At 43.6% G+C, this 16,457-nt stretch overlaps 1 protein-coding gene across 21 annotated transcripts in view; it reads right to left on the bottom strand.

Moving 5' to 3' along the window:
* Window positions 1-1,741: 1,741 nt before the first annotated feature.
* TFDP2 (transcription factor Dp-2) overlaps window positions 1,742-16,457 on the bottom strand; it is a 172,414-nt gene continuing 157,698 nt past the window's right edge. For all 21 annotated transcript variants that reach the window (XM_042853634.2, XM_042853635.2, XM_065556919.1 and 18 more), the window contains 3 exons: window positions 15,769-15,935; window positions 4,607-4,712; window positions 1,742-2,415 (listed from right to left, as the gene is read on the bottom strand). In XM_042853634.2, the coding sequence (XP_042709568.1) occupies window positions 2,232-2,415; window positions 4,607-4,712; window positions 15,769-15,935 (457 nt within the window). In that variant the 3' untranslated portion in view covers window positions 1,742-2,231. The remainder of the gene's footprint in view (window positions 2,416-4,606; window positions 4,713-15,768; window positions 15,936-16,457) is intronic.

Raw genomic sequence — 16,457 nt, 5'->3', positions numbered from 1 at the left:
GACCCAACATTTACAGTGCCAGTTCAAGTGGTAGTTACTGTAGTAATAATCTGAGAATAGATTATTAACGTGAGTCAAGACAGAGGACATTACTGCCCAACTGTCTCTGTGACCTATGTTCATGGGATATCCCACCGGTCTTGTGCAGATTGGCAGGTAGTTTGATAAGCATAGAGGAAAATTTTCCTTATAACTTTGCTAGCCACCTCTCCTCCAAATGTGTGTAAACATGACAGATTGCAACAAATCTTCAATAGGGATGCAGGCAATTTGTAAACTCCTAACTAAATAACAGCCCTAGTCATTGTGGTCTAACAGCTAATATGGGTATTTAGAAATACCTAAAATATTTACATGGACTATGAAGATAAAAAAGGAATTATTTCAATTTATCATTTCATTAATTAGGTTTAGCATATTGAAAAGAGTAAAAACTGGGACTAGTTTAAACTTGCATATTAAAACATTTCAGGTCAACCTGTTCTGCTTTGATATTAAGTGTTAAATGTTTAAAAAAATATCTGTTCGGAGACATTCTAGGCACCAAGTTGTGATGCTAAATATAGAATTGGACTCAACTCTGAGATTTTGGGAGCCTAATTCAGCCCTTTAAAGACATTTTAAACAGTTTCCCCCCCTATGTTTAACCATTGTACTGGTATGATTTGTTGTTGTTATATTCCACTAAATGCAATAACTTCACTGTGACTCAACATATTTAACAGCATCTTTGGTCACAATGGAGTCAAATATAAAATCCAGTAGTTTAGACATTTACCTCTTCCAAAACTGCAAATAAATATTTTCCATTAATGTGACCTTCAGTAAACAGAGGTGCAATTTATTCACTAAAGAGGCCCAATTTACTAACATTTTGGGTTGACATGATTGTGAACATCCTTTGGGTGATATTAAAGCAAAATTACTACTACCCCAATGCCTACTTCTGAAGTGTGAGAATTATTTTTGCTAACTTGACAGAGTATAAAAATCAGATCCCATTTTTCCTTTAAAAAAAATGCTGTGAAAACAGTTGTTTGGAGTTAAATGTTCCCCTGCAGTGCCAGCATGGTGTCAGTTAGTGCAGAACAGTTGGAAAATGGAATTAACTAAAAACAAAAAGTTAATTTGATTAGTCTGTTTTCATTATCCTAACTGAATGAAATGCAAAAAGTCAAACTGCATAAATAGTGAAAAGTTAGATTTTCACAAGAATCTTAAATTAAAAAGTTTAGTTCCTAAAATAATATTTTATGTGACTGTGTCCCTTGAAAATTAAAACACTGCCTGAAAATGTATGAAGTCCTTACTATAGAAAGAAACTCTTTTGCTATTATATTCCATTTGGTTTTCTAGAGTAGGTTAAGGTCTGTGTAGATATTCAAGGGAGAATTTATTTTTAAACTATCAGACAACTTATTAACACTATTTTCTTCACTAACATTTTTTCTTTAAAAAAATTAGTGTTGGTGTAGAGAACACCACCATTTTTATCCTGACTCTATGTAATGGCTAACAATCAGTTATTTATAATAAATTAGGCCCAAAATATCAATGGAATAAAATAATGGAAAAATATGAACCCTTCAACAGACATATACTAATTTCATTCTTTAAAATATCTAAAATGGATTTCATCTAGTTCAAGATTAATTTCGCCACTTGCATTTTATATTACTTTAAGACTCTTCTGTACAGCAAGTTGAACAGAACAAAGCAAACATCCTAATAGCCCCTCTCCATAATGGTTTTAATACATAAGGTATTTAAAACTATTTTACTTTTTTTTTTTTTTTAAAAAGGTAGCAAAGCCTAAAGACAATGTAAGAATCAGCATCTGTTGGACAACACTATAATCATCTCCATTCTGTGTGGGATAAATGAAGAGGAAGAGAGAAACTGGAGAAGCAATGTCCCAAGTTATGAAAAATAAACTTGTGCATTTAGCAAGTCTGCTAAATCTTCAGGGATTTTGCTTTTTTCCTTGGTTGCAGTTGAAACGCTTTGTTTGCTCTGTGGCAGTATACCACACTGTGTTCAGTTATAAAAAGTTTTCAATCTGTCTCTTAACTTTGGGTGCTTTTTGTGTGTGTATGCGTGCAAGTTTCCATTTAGTTTAACTGAACACAGTGCAAACAAAGGCAAGAAACTGAAGTTACATCATGAAAACCAGGAGCTCACACTAAAAACACATAAAAGCAGCATCTTGTATATTCTGTTTTCTCCTGTCTTCATTCTGGGGAAGAGGAATCGTCATCGTCATCATCATCATCTTCATCATTGAATGAGCATGGGGTTTCTCCTCGTGACTCCGAATAACGTGATGTTGCACTGCTGGACTGTTGACTACCAGGGGCAAGGAACTGTCCAGTTGCTAAGGCCACTTCAGCATCCAGACACAATCCTGGATTTCCACTATCAAAAGAACAGAAAAGTCATCCTGTAACTTGAGAGAATTTCTCATGATGTTTGAGAGCTTTTTGTGGCTTCTTGTTTGTATTTAACAAAGAAGCTACCAACAAGGAACTACCTGAAACATTTTAATTTAAAATGAATCTAGTATTTGGGGAAGGGATCAGGGAAGGGATCAGGAGTGCAGAAAAGCAAAAGGAATGCAAGGATCAATAGGGGGTTTGCCAATTTCTCTTGTCCCAGCTAGGGAAGCTCCTGAAGCCAAGAGAAGGAATCAAAAGGGAATGATTCTCCCATTGCCTTGTCTATGCTGTAGTGTGTGTGCATTGAGAGGTGAACTGCCATGAGCAAGAACTTGTTAGGAACTCTAGGGGCCAGAAAAAACAGGATTTCTACCCAAATACACGATGACAAACATTTAGGTCTTTTGATCAATTTGTATTTTAAAGCCAATTCACAACCAAGAAATTTAAAAATTAAAGCAAGGATTAGGCAGTGTGGAACTTATAACTTTTGCCAGCACAATTAGGGAAATAACATGTACAGACACCAAAAATTTCAACTAAAATCCTCAAGGCTCCAACTTGGGTGAAAACGCAATAAAAAAAAGTCTCATCCTACTCCTCACAATAAATAATGTATATAAAAAAAGTTTGAATTGTTCACAAAGGGTTCTGAATTATGAACAAACTATTTTAGATCTTTCTAAAAGGTGAAGACACACCACTTTTCAAGTCTCCTATACAAACACAGTTTGTCCAATTAACCTCAAATGTACACACACACACATTTTCCTCTGGCAAAGACTACAAATCAGAAATTGTCTGTGGAAAGCAGCCTTTTATCAGAAAGTTAGAATGTTCCAAAAATCAGTCATCATCGAAACTACTTTTGTACATTTGAAATGCTACAGTGGTGCCTCTGTAGTGCTTCAGTGTAGACCAGTGGTCACCAACCAGTAGATTGTGATCAACTGGTCGATCCTGGAGTCTCTGACAGTCGATCGTGATCTTTGGCCACTAAAAATCCAGTGGCGCAGCAGGGCTAAGACAGGCTCCCTGCCTGCCCTGGTCCCACCCCGCTCCCAGAAATGGACAGCCTGTCCCTGAGGCCCCGGGGGAGGGGTGGAGGCAGGGGTCTCTGTGTGCTGCTCCTGCCTGCAAGTACCGCCCCTCACAGCTCCCACTAGCTGGGAATGGAGAACTGCGGCCAATGGGAGCTGTGGGGGCGGTGCCTGCAGAGAGTGGCAGCGCGCAGAGCCATGTGCCCCCCTCCCCAAGGGCCGCAAGGGTGTGAGGGCCGCTTCCAGGAGCCATGTGGGGCCAGGGCAGGCAGGGAGCTTGCCTTAGCTCTGCTGTGCCACTGACAGGGAGCTGCTTGAGGTAAGTGCTGCCTGGTGGGAGCTTGCACCCCAGCCCTGAGCTCTCTCCCGGAGCCAGCACCCCAGCCCTGAGCCCCCTTCCAGAGCTAGCACCCCATACCTCCTTCTGCACCCCAACACTCTGCCCCAGCCTGGAGCTTCCTCTTGCACCCAAACTCCCTTCCAGAGCTTGCACCCCTCACCCCCTCATGTATCCCAACCCACTGCCCCAGGCTCAGCCCAGAGGCCCCACACACACACTCCAAACCCCTCTGCCCCAGCCCAGAGCCAGTACCCCAACTTCCTGCCCCAGCCTGGTGAAAGTGAGTGAGGGTGAGGGTGAGTGAGTGACGGCTGGAAGGGGGATGGAGTAAGTGCGGCAGGGTAGATCCTGCGTGGCACTTAAATTCAAAAAGGGATCTTGTGCGTAAAAAGGTTGGAGACCACTGGTGTAGACATTACCTACACTAACAGGACGGGTTTTGCTGTCGTCAGAGGAAATGCACCTTCCCTAGAGCCGATAGCTAAGTCGACAGAATTATTTGGTCAACCTAGCGCTGTCTGTACTGGGGGTTAGTTCGGCTTAACTATGTCACTCAGGGTTATGGATTTTTCACACGCCTGAGCGATGCAGCTGGATCAACCTAACTTTTTAGTGTAGTCCAGACCATAGTGTCCTTTATATTTAGTTGGGGTGAAATTCATTCCTGTGCGATAACACCCTATTTTGAGAGGGTAAGTGATGCATTGGGGTGAATTTTGCACTTTCTCAATATGAGTATCGCAGGAAACTATCTTTCATTGTTTGAAATAGAAAAATCACTCTCTAGTTACCTTGATTTAGAAATAGAGGTACCGCCAGCTGCTTCTAAAGTTGAACCTGAATGAGATGAATTTAAAAGTAACCCCTGGTTCAACCATGAAAGTCCTGTAGCCATATCTAAAAGACAACACAGTTACACATTAAAGTTACAGCAACATTTTTCTTTCCTTACAATGTTAGAATCTGCATTTAACTTGGTTTTGGATGTCTAGCTTTTAATTTAAACACCATATACTATTTTTGCATCATTAACCATAACATTGCTCGTACATCATCATCATCAAAAGTGGTACTCCGGAAATGTTCAGTATTTATTTTCCACGAATGACTTTCAGATTAAATCTGCTCTGTTGAAAGTGTCAAATAAGTTCCAAGTACTGTAACTTCAAGATCAGTTTAATATCTAAATTGTGGGAAATAGCTGTTCTCTCTTTGCTCCATACCTCACTAACTACTGAGATCAGCATTTAGTTTATTGTGCTTATGCAGGTGAGGTGAAGTGATCGAGTATAGACCAGCATAGGCACCGACTTCTCCTCTGCCCAGTGGGTGCTCGCCCCCCTCACCCCTTCCCTCCCCCATTACACCCCTTCCCCAAAGTCTCCGCCCCAGCCCCGCCTTCTCCCCTGAGTGCACTGCATCCCCGCTTCTCCCCCTCCCTCCCGCAAAGTCCTAAGTGCCGCCAAACAGCTGTTAGGCGCGGGGGGCAGGAATCGCTGGGAGGGAGAGAAGTGGGGACGCAGCGTGCTCGGGGGAGGGGAAGCTTGGCTGCTGGTGGGTGCGGAGCACCCGTAATTTTTTCCCGGGGGCACTCCAGCCCCGGAACACCCATGAAGTCGGCGCCTATGTAGACCAGGAATAGCCAGCTGGTGGTCACTAAGCCTGCCCTGAATACAGCTTGTGCCCGAGTGAGCACACAGTCTTACCATTTCTTTTGTTTCATCATCTGGAACAATAGAGTGCTAATCCAAAATGGATTCAGCTAATTCAGAACAAAAAACTCCTATCCTAGAATAAAAGCATCCACACAGGGAGTTAATGAGGAATAGCTATTCTGAAGCAACTCTTGTCATAGACAATCCTTTGGGACTTGTCTACATTTAAAACACTGCAGTGCCACAACTGCACCGCATTAGCACTTCAGTGAAGACACTACCTATGCTGATGGGAGGGGTTCTCCTGTTGGTGTAGGCAATCCACCTCCCAGAAAGGCAGTAGCTAGGTTGACTGGAGAATTCTCCTGTCAACCTCGCACTGTCTACATCAGAGGTTAGATTGGTTTAATTGTGCCGCTCGGGAGTGTGTGTGGATTTTTCACACTGCTGAGCAATGTAGTTATACCGACCTAATTACCTAGTGTAGACCAGGCTCTAGTGTAGGAGAACGGGGTCTGCACAACCCTCTGCAGCCAGAGAATTCCAGGAGTATAAAGTGGTGCATTCATCTCAATGAGATGTATCTGAACATTCCATGGAAATGAATACAGTCAGACACAATTGCTCTGAGAGGTGTGAACTGACCCATTCATCTAATGGGTGTTCCCTTTCTCTCTCTCCCTCCCAAAGTCCACCCCAGCCAGTTTTCAAATCAATCCTGTTAGAGCACTTTGATTATTAAAATCAGCACTTTTTTGAGGGGTGGGGAAAAACCTCTGTATCGGAGGAACCCTTGACCAAATGACCTGCTAATTCTAGTGTGACACAGCATTATAGTAACAAAAACAACAAGGAGTCTGGTGGCACCTTAAAGACTAACAGATGTATTTGGGCATAAGCTTTCGTGAGTAAAAACCTCACTTCTTCGGATGCATTATAGTGGGATGGTAGTGCTCCCATAGTTAAGGTTTTACCACAATGATCTTATGCCAGTCTTTAGTATAGAGCTCTTATTAGGGTGGCATTTTCTGAAGCTCAGCAACCCATTTGAACATTCTGACATCCATCAAAGTCACAGCTACTTGCTTTTCTTTGTTTATATTCAGTTCTATTGTTCAGGAAATGGGCGAGAAGCATATGGCATGCTTTACATTACCCTAATACTGTTGCTTACTAGAGTCTTTCATCTTCCCTCTATTTGAAATTATTTTCCTTGGCAATACTTAAAAGTAAAATGGAAGTATTCAAGTGGGTTTTAGAGTATTCTGAAATCTCGGCTCTTTAAAAACCAGAAGCTTTTCTTTCAGGCCTACCTTTCAGAAGGAGCCCTTGCAGTGTGAAGGCAGAGAGCAACTATCACAACACTCAAAGGCCTTGGCTACACTTGCGAGTTGCAGCGCTGTAAAGCCGCCCCCAGCGCTGTAACTCACTCCCTGTCCACACTGGCAGGGCATTTGCAGCGCTGTATCTCTGTGGCTGCAGCGCTGCATGTACTCCACGTCCCCGAGAGGAATAGTGTGTATTGCGCTGCCGCTGCGGCGCCAGTGTGGCCGCCCAATGCTCTGTGACTGGCCTCCAGAAGTATTCGGCAGTATCCCACAATGCCTATTCTAGCCACTCTGGTCATCAGTTCAAACTCTACTGCCCTGGCCTCAGGTAACCAACCATGTGACCCACCCTTTACATTCCCCGGGAATTTTAAAAATCCCTCAGCCCAGCGTGGTGTGGAGTGCTATCAGTGAATCTTTCCAGGTGACCATGCCTCCACGCGCCAAACGAGCCCCAGCATGGAGCAATGGCGAGTTGCTGGACCTCATCAGTGTTTGGGGGGAGGAAGCTGTACAGTCCCAGCTGCGCTCCAGCCATAGGAATTACGATACCTTCGGGAAGGTATCAAAGGACATGATGGAAAGGGGCCATGACCGGGACACCCTGCAGTGCAGGATTAAAGGGAAGGAGCTGCGGAGTGCCTACCGCAAAGCCCGCGATGCAAACGGCCGCTCGGGTGCTCCCCCCGCGACCTGCCGATTCTACAAAGAGCTGGATGCAATACTTGAGGTTAACCCCACCTCCAGTCCGAGCACCACCATGGACACTTCAGAGCCAGTGGGGGAGGGGGGGAGGAGGAGGAGGAAAACGGGAGTGAGGGTGGTCGGCCGGATGGAGAGACCCCGGAATCCCTGGAGCTATGCAGCCAGGAGCTCTTCTCGAGCCAGGAGGAAGGTAGCCAGTCGCAGCGGCCGGTACTTGGTGGAGGACAAACAGAAGAGCAGGTTCCTGGTAAGCATTTTTTTTTCGGGAAGGAATTTTTTCGGTGCGGGCTCTTTGGGAGAGGGGGGTTAGGCACGCATGCCTAGATGCAGAATAGTGCATTGATGTGGTTTATCACATCGCGATAATTGGCCTCGGTAATCTCCTCGAATGTCTCATCCAGAACGTGTGCAATGCGCTTGCGCAGGTTTATTGGGAGAGCCACCGTGGTCCTTGTCCCAGCCAGGCTAACGTGTCCGCACCACTGTGCCACGAGGGGCGGGGGGACCATTGCTGCACACAGGCAAGCTGTGTATGGGCCACGGCGGAAGCCGCATTGCAGTAGAAACCCTCCCTTGCTTCCCAGGTCACCCTCAGCAGCGAGATGCCGTCCAGGACGAACTCCTGTGGAAAATGTTGGGACAGTGTTCAGTGTAGGTGCCCCCTGAAGCTGTTGGCTCTCCCCAAGGCACAGAAACCCAGAGGACAGTGCAGCCCTGAAATAATCAGTCCCCCTTACTCACCATTTGAGGCTCCCGTGGGATACGTGGGCTCCGTTTCGGACGGGAAAATTATGCAATTGTGTAGACCCTGTTTGTTTTCTACTCAAGTGTGGGGGGAATCATTACTCTGTCTGGTATAAACCATGCTGCCTCTGTTAAATGTTGCATTTTGCCTATACAGCTGCATCAACCTTGAGACCTCAGCCGTCCCTCTTATCACCTGCTCAGAGACTGCAAAGACTCAGGAAGAGACCATGAAAAAGCAAAGAAGATATGCTGCAAGAAGTGATGCAGCAATCTATTAAAGAGAATGAGAAAGCACAGAACTGGAGGGAGAGAGAAAGCAGGATCCGCCAGGAAAACGCAGCGCACCGGCGCCAAGGCACGGAGCACCGGCAGCAAAGCACGGATTGGCTCATAAGCATCCTGGAGTGCCAAGCAGACGCTATCCAGGAGCTCGTAGCCATGCAGAAGGAGCAGTCCTGCAAACGCAAACGCCACCCCCTCTACAGCCCTTGTCCCAAAACTCTTTCCGTTGTGCCCCACTGTCACCTCCAAACCACTTTCCCCAACTTCTGTGTTCTTCACGCCACCAGCTGCCTCCAACACCAGTATCTTCACCACCCAGCCCTGAAAACAACGACCCTTACCCTCTGCACTCAACCCCCATCACCATGCAGTATAGCTATCCTGAAGTGCAGCACTCACTGCACAGCATACCAGACAGGACATACGCGAATCTGTGATTGTACCGTTCCCCACTCCACCCCCTTCTTTTCAATAAATATATTTTTTTCTTTTCAATAAATGGATTTTTTGCCTTTGAAAACATTCTTTATTATTGCATAACGTAAAAGACTCCTTAGCCCAGGAAATAAACAGGCACTGCAAGTCTGCTTAGCAAATACTGATTCCTCAAGCTTGGAACCACTGCACTTCACTCTCCTGCAGGGCACCAGATATCACTGCTGGTTTTCAGCCTCAAATTGCTCCAAGGCATCCCTAATCCTTGCAGCCCTGGGCTGGCCCCTGTAATAGCCCTGCTCTCTGGCTGTGCAAATTCAGCCTCCAGGTGTTGAACTTCAGAGGTCCATGCCTGAGTGAAGCTTTCCCCACTCCCTTCACAAATATTATGGAGGGCACAGCATGCGGATATAACCACGGGGATGCTGTTTTCAGCCAAGTCCAGCTTTCAGTACAGAGATCGCCAGCAGCCCTTTAAACGGCCAACGGCACACTCCACAGTCATTCGGCACCGGCTCAGCCTGTAGTTGAACCGTTCCTTGCTGCTGTCAAGGCTCACTGTGTAGGGTTTCATGAGCCACGGCATTAACGGGTAAGCGGGGTCTCCAAGGATCACAATGGGCATTTCAACTTCCCCTACCGTGATCTTCTGCTCTGGGAAAAAAGTCCCGGCCTGCATCTTCCTGAACAGCCAAGTGTTCCGAAAGATGCGTGCGTCATGCACCTTTCCGGGCCAGCCTGTGTTAATGTCAATGAAACGCCCACGGTGATCCACAAGCGCCTGGAGAACCATAGAGAAATACCCCTTCCGATTAACGTACTCGGATCCTAGGTGGGGTGGTGACAGAATAGGAATGTGCGTCCCATGTATTGCCCCTCCACAGTTAGGGAACCCCATTTGTGCAAAGCCATCCACTATATCCTGCACGTTACCCAGAGTCACGGTTCTTCTGAGTAGCATGCAATTAATGGCCCTGCAAACTTGCATCAACACGATTCCAACGGTCGACTTTCCCACTCCAAACTGGTTTGCGACCGACCGGTAGCTGTCTGAAGTTGCCAGCTTCCAGACTGCAATAGCCACCCGCTTCTCTACTGGCAGGGCAGCTCTCAATCTCGTGTCCTTGCGCCGCATCCCAGACTTCCATGACGATGTGATCCCACCACTCGGTGCTTGTTTCCTGAGCCCAAAAGCGGTGTTCCCCAGTGCTGAGCATGTCCGTGAATGCCACAAGCAATATTGTGTCATACGTGTTACGCGGCTCGATAGCATCGTCGGACTCCTCACTCTCACTGTCACTTTGGATCTTAAGGAATAGTTCGATAGCCAAATGTGACGTGCTGGCGAGATAAGTCAGCATATACCTCAGCAGTTCAGGCTCCATTTCCCGCAGACAGATTGCGCTGCACAGAAACCGTTGAAAGATGGCGCCAAAGGTGGACGGAAACAAAGGGATTGCTGGGATGCAAAGTGATGCATCACAGGGCGTTGGGACAGGATCCAGAATGCCCCGCACCCACGCCCCCTTCCCACAACCCACGGCGCCAGAATGGGAAGAGGTGCTCTATGGGATAGCTGCCCATAATGCACCGCTCCCAATGGCGCGGCAAATGCTGCAAATGTGGCCACGACAGTGCGCTGGGCAGCTGTCAGTGTGGACAGACTGCAGCGCTTTCCCTACTCAGCTGTACGAAGTCAGGTTTAACTCACAGCGCTGTACATCTGCAAGTGTAGCCAAGGCCAAAATATGTTTACACTACAGTGCCATGGTGTAGAGTCTTCCTTTGACAGAAGGGGTTTTTTGTCAATGTAGTTAAACCACCTCTTCAAGAGGTCAAGTCTGTCAACCTAGTTGCGTCTACTCTGGGGATTAGATTAGGTCAACGTAATTGTGCCGCAAAATTTTTCACAGCCCTAAGCGCCATAGCTAGGTCAATATTAATTTTAAATATAGACCAGGCCTCAGTCTCAGGAAGCTGACAAAGGTAGGACTCAGACTTACAGTACGTGGATGCTACTTAGTACTCCTGGGGGAATTCTGTGCCACTGCAGAATTCGCACAGAATTGGTGCTGCAGAACTCTGCAGAGCCCAGCTGGCATTGAGCGGAGTGCCCAGTGCAGCAGGCATAGAGGACAGTAAAGAATCTGGGAGGGAGTAAAGGCTCTGGGGTGCAGGTATCTGGGGGGGAGGAGGGTGCCCCACAGCTGGGCTCTGGGGGAGGGGATGCCATGCAGCCCCCTCCCGCACCCCCCCAACTGGAACAGGGTTGCAATAGGGGTTTCTTTAACTTTCTACTCCTGGTGGAATGTTTTTTGTTGTTGTGTGTATTGTTGACATAGCTGTTGACAGGTATTTTGAAATAAATTACCAAAATAATTGAAACTGGTGTGATTATATTTTGAAAATAAAATATGCAGAATTTTAAAATATTATGTGCAGAATTTTTATTTTTTTTGGCACAGAATTCATCCAGGAGTATACTTGGGTTCAGTGGCCACAGAACATCACCTCAAGGTACATACTCTGTCAGCATGTCTGCAGACACTGATTGCAGTAGAGCCCCCAGGCCTGCTGCACCTGCACAAATGACTTTCTCCGGATCAAGCCACTGTGTAGATCCAATGTTTACCCTGAATAACTTTTTAAAATATTGCTTTGCTAAAGGGGAAGTAGGTGCTGGAGATCCATCCAGTGTAGGTGGTATCAGTTCGGGAGGCTCAGACCCCCAGCTGTGCACAAAAAAAGTTAATCATGTGACATGAAAATTTTACAGTTTCTTTTTTTGGTGGTGGTGGGAGGGATGGACTGTATCTTGGAAACCTTATATTGTACCACTGTGTCTGCCCTGGATCACAGCAATTTCCAAGACATTCTAAGTAAGCATGTGGATTTTAGAGTAAACAATAAACTAATCGCAATCTAAAGTACAATGCTGCTACTACCCCACTCTATATACAATACACGTTCTTGTTCAGAAACTGTATTGTCTTCTCAGTGCCGGCAGTAGTAAACCCCTTCTTTCCTCCTCCCTACCCCCCCCAAAAAAAGACACCCTTGGTTTTTGTTAACAAACTCAGCATTTATGGTTCAAGATACATAGAGAGATAGCTGTGTGCTATACCAATATGGTATTTTAAGTTAAATTTTGGACCAGACTCCTACTAATTTAGGTAAAAGTACTCTCAAGCTTTTATTTAAAATAACATGATTAATTTTCGCACAATGAGATCTAGAGAAAATTAAAAAGTAAGAGTGTATACATTTGTGAGAGAGGGGGCTTTCTGAGGGAATGGATAAAATGTAAGCCTTTTGTACAATGAAAACTTTAAAAAGTTAATAAATTAAAAGATTCTTTCATATATTTTGCATTAATCTGTATAAGCAATTCTAAAATGTTATTTTGGGCTGGGAAGTAACATATTCTTTAAGAAAAGTAATTTTTTTTAGCAGAGATGGTCATATTTGGTTGTAGATTTTTCACCAAATCTATCCACGTAACTCCAGACTAGGAGATCCTATCCGCTTTGCTTCTCCAATGGTTATGCATGTTCATTTAGCAAATACAACACTACCATAATTAATCTTCAGCCTTCAGTATCTGTTTCTCTAAAATAGCAGCACAGTCTTGGCCCAGTCTTTGTGGCCAGGTATGCACTAGGAGTGCTTTAGTGGTATAGGAAAAGCAATACAGTAAAAACATCCCCATAAAAGAAACAAGCTTTGCTGGTATAGCTGCATCTACAGTAAGGACTTCTGCAGGCAGAGCTATGTCAGTCAGAGAGCACAACCCTGACTGACATAGCTATGCAAGCAGAAATTTGTCCTGTAGACACAGCCTGAAGCTCTCATCATTGTGTACAGTAAGTATGCTTTGCTAAGGAGATACCTAGCAATGAGCTGATTCAGATAATTCTTTACTTCTGACATCAACTACAGAGGTTTCTCTTCCATCATAGTCTAGTTCATGGGGTAGGCCAGTGTGGGAAAGCTCTAAACTTTGTTGTCTGCAACAAACGTAACCAGTACATAAATACAAGACATTGATTTGCTATTCTTGAACAGTAGTTAATTGAAGTCTATATATTTTAAAGCAACATGGCAAATTTGATGGAAATAAGCCATAAAATGTGGATACTTAACCTTAAATTCTGCTCTGGTAGTATAAGAAATAAAGCATACCAAAGTTAAGAAGGGAAGTTATACTTTGCTGAGAGAACCATGTAATAAGGCAAATGCCCTCTTTTTGATATCTTTGCAAAACATATTTAAGACAGCTACTCCTATTTGTTAATACAGGCATCTGATTGTAGTAACTACATAATTTATACTGATCCTCACACTGCATAATTATATTAGGACCAACCAATAAAAGAAACCTTCAGACTAAATGCACACACTTTAGTACACAATATCAGATTAAAAGAACCAGAACTTTTGGCCATATTTTCTCATAACCAAAATAAGACAGCTTTGAAAAATGTACTCAAAAACAACCCACATCTAAAGAGTACAGTATTGGTCCAGAGTACTTTGTATAAAGGGGAAGTCAATACAGGACTTGTGATTAATAGCCAGAAGCCTATGTGGATGTGGAATACTAGTGTGTTACCAAAGAAATTATGCCAACAACAAAAATGTTGCTTCTTTAAGAATATAAAAACTTATACCAATGTATATATTATAAATTATCATCTAAGTGACTGGACAGGTTCCAACTGCATTATCCTCCCAGGGAGATCTATAAAATTACTTTGTTTGCAACAGAAAAAAATCTTCTCTCTCATTTGTAGCAGAAATACCATTACCTTCTATAGAGCTTCTACACTTAGGGAACAAAGTATTAAAAATTAATCTTCTATTCTTAGCTACAGGAAAGGGACCCAAGATTTTTTAAAATAATAAACAAGGCAAATCAATACAACAGACATTAGGTGAAGTGAGAATCAGATTAACAACACAGGTGCCAGGCTAATGGCAGTGTTCCAATTTTTCTGAAAATTAAGTGTTGAAATTTCTTTTTAGCGATTTACTGGGTAACATTCCTTTCATCGGTGGAAGATCTCCTAAAGTGAACCAGAAAGTTTAAGAGAACTTTAGAACAATTTAAGTTTAGACTGACAACAGCCAAGGACCAGAAGCATTAAGTAACCTACAATACTGCAGCATGCTGTCTAAGTCTATAACTGGAAGCCCACCTAGCTATGACCATTAAGCAGTTCATCCAAGCAGAATGTCTAGGAGAAGAGGGTGGGAAGAGAAAATCCTCTTTGTGTACAGGATGTGATCAACCTTGGAGTTAATATCCAAAAAGACTTTCATAATACTGAGAAGTAATGTCACAAACACTGGACTCAAATGTCACTGAAGAACAACGAAAGAAGACTGAATATATAGGAGAAAGCATAAGTTTACAATGATACTTGCAATGATAGGAAAATGCAGAAAGTAATTATTTCAAGAACCTATACAATACATTTTAACAAACATCCAAAATCTTACTCAAGGAGAGTCCAGCTATTAGACTGGCATGCTGCAATTCTAATAAAAGAGATAAACACTCCTAATTTTAAAAGCAAGTTCTACCTTTTAATAAAAGAGGGTTGTAACATTTTCTAGGAAGTTTAATTTAGTTAATGACACTTTGTGCTTTTCATCAATAGTTCTCAAACACTATACATAAGGCACAAAGGTGAAAATCACTTGCTCAAGATCAGTAACAGAATCCATATCTCCAGATACACATGCCCTATTTCCTCTAAATCAGGGGTTCTCAAACTTCATTGCACCATGACCCTCTATTACTACATGACCCCAGGAGGGAGGACTGAAGTCTCAGCCCACTTGAATCCCGCCACCCCAGGTAGGGGGGCCAAAGCCCGAACCCCACTGCCCCGGGCAGAGAAGCTCCAAAGTCAAAGCCCAAGGACTTCAGCCCCAACAGGGGGCCTGCAACCTGAGCCCCGCCACTCAGGGCTGAAGCCCTTGGGCTTCGGCTTCAGCCTGGGGCGGATGGGTCGGGCTTTGGATTTGGCCATGGGCCCAGCAAGTCTAAACCAGTCCTGGTGACCCCATTAAAACGGGGTTGTGACCCACTTTGGGGTCCTGACCCACAGTTTGAGAACCGCTGCTCTAAAACACACATCATCTCATTCTTATTTAATACTTATAATGCAATAGTACTCAGAGGGCCAATTAAAATCAGGGCCTTGTTTTGCTATGTGCTGTACAAATACAAAGGAATATGTGGTCCATGCAAAATGAGAGATTTATAAGGAGAATCTCCTCAATAAGCTGAAAGAGCAGTCTAATATCAGATTTGTCCTCTGCTAAGGTGCTCTCTATTCCACACATTTTTGGGGGAGTGAGGGAGAGGAGAAAAAAAGAGAAATGGACTCCCTTTTATAGGTCTTTCCTGTTCCTGTTATCCAGGATTCTTTTGAGCCTAAAAAGGAGTAGCAATGATGCAAGGAAAATACTGTCATTTTGAGGCGCTTGGGCTATATTATTGAGTCTTAAGGATTATGTTTTCACCAGAAACTATTAATGGAATTATTCCTTTGCACTGCAGCCCATTCATGAATTGATATTCTAAACAATTTTAAATTAAGTCTACATGTGCCCATCGAAGATTAATTTTAAAACCACCAGTCATTTGTGGGATCCTGCTGGCTTTCATAAATCTACTTCAAACTGTCTTATGCCTCATGCTTATGTAGTTTGACATAATTAGAAATGCTTCAGTAAGTTATGGCTTTGAATTTAATCAAGGATAATATTTAAAAGCTTCATTTAACTTACCTGTGACATAGCTTTCTAAAGCTTTTGGCACCAATGATTTTGCAGTTCTTAGATCCTCTGCTGAGCATTTGCCTGCCTCTAGCCCAAAGGACATTCCCATTCGCTTCAGCACCTCAATGTCATCATGAATCTCAAACGTGTTATCAAAATTAAAGAGGTATTCAAATCTGTACAGGAGAAATGTCAAAGTGAGATGGTTCTGGAAGGAACCATGGGCCTGATTATATTTTCCTGTGCTATACATTCAGGAAGTAAGTGTACAGATACAATTACAATATTTTAGGATTTCTTCAGAGGTCAAAGATGCTTTTTTTCCTAAATACCATGGGTAGGTACAGCTTTTCTCCTGTACTTAGGAGACTGGCATCTCTGCAGGGTTCCAATGATCATATTTCCCAATTAAAACAACTTTTTCCATGGCAGGCAATAAGAGTCCATAAACTTTTCTCCTTCATTAAACGGATTAAAAGATGAGGAAAACATTCCTGCTCCAGCAAGAACCCTTACTTGTACTAAATCCAATACTTTTTGAAAGTCTTATACAGCTTTGTCACCAAAAATAACCATTTTTATTTTTGCCGCTTTTTCCTTAAACTTTCTGTTCTAATCCACAACATCCCCACTGTGAACTGACGTATTTACTTCAATGTAAATCACCGTTTGGATAGTTTATCAATTAAATAACAACC

This window comes from Chrysemys picta, chromosome 9 (genome assembly GCF_011386835.1).
Source record: "Chrysemys picta bellii isolate R12L10 chromosome 9, ASM1138683v2, whole genome shotgun sequence".
Classification (NCBI taxonomy): Eukaryota; Metazoa; Chordata; order Testudines; family Emydidae; genus Chrysemys; species Chrysemys picta.
Note: the sequence above shows the minus strand (reverse complement) of the source record. Positions and strands in the feature narration are given on the sequence as shown.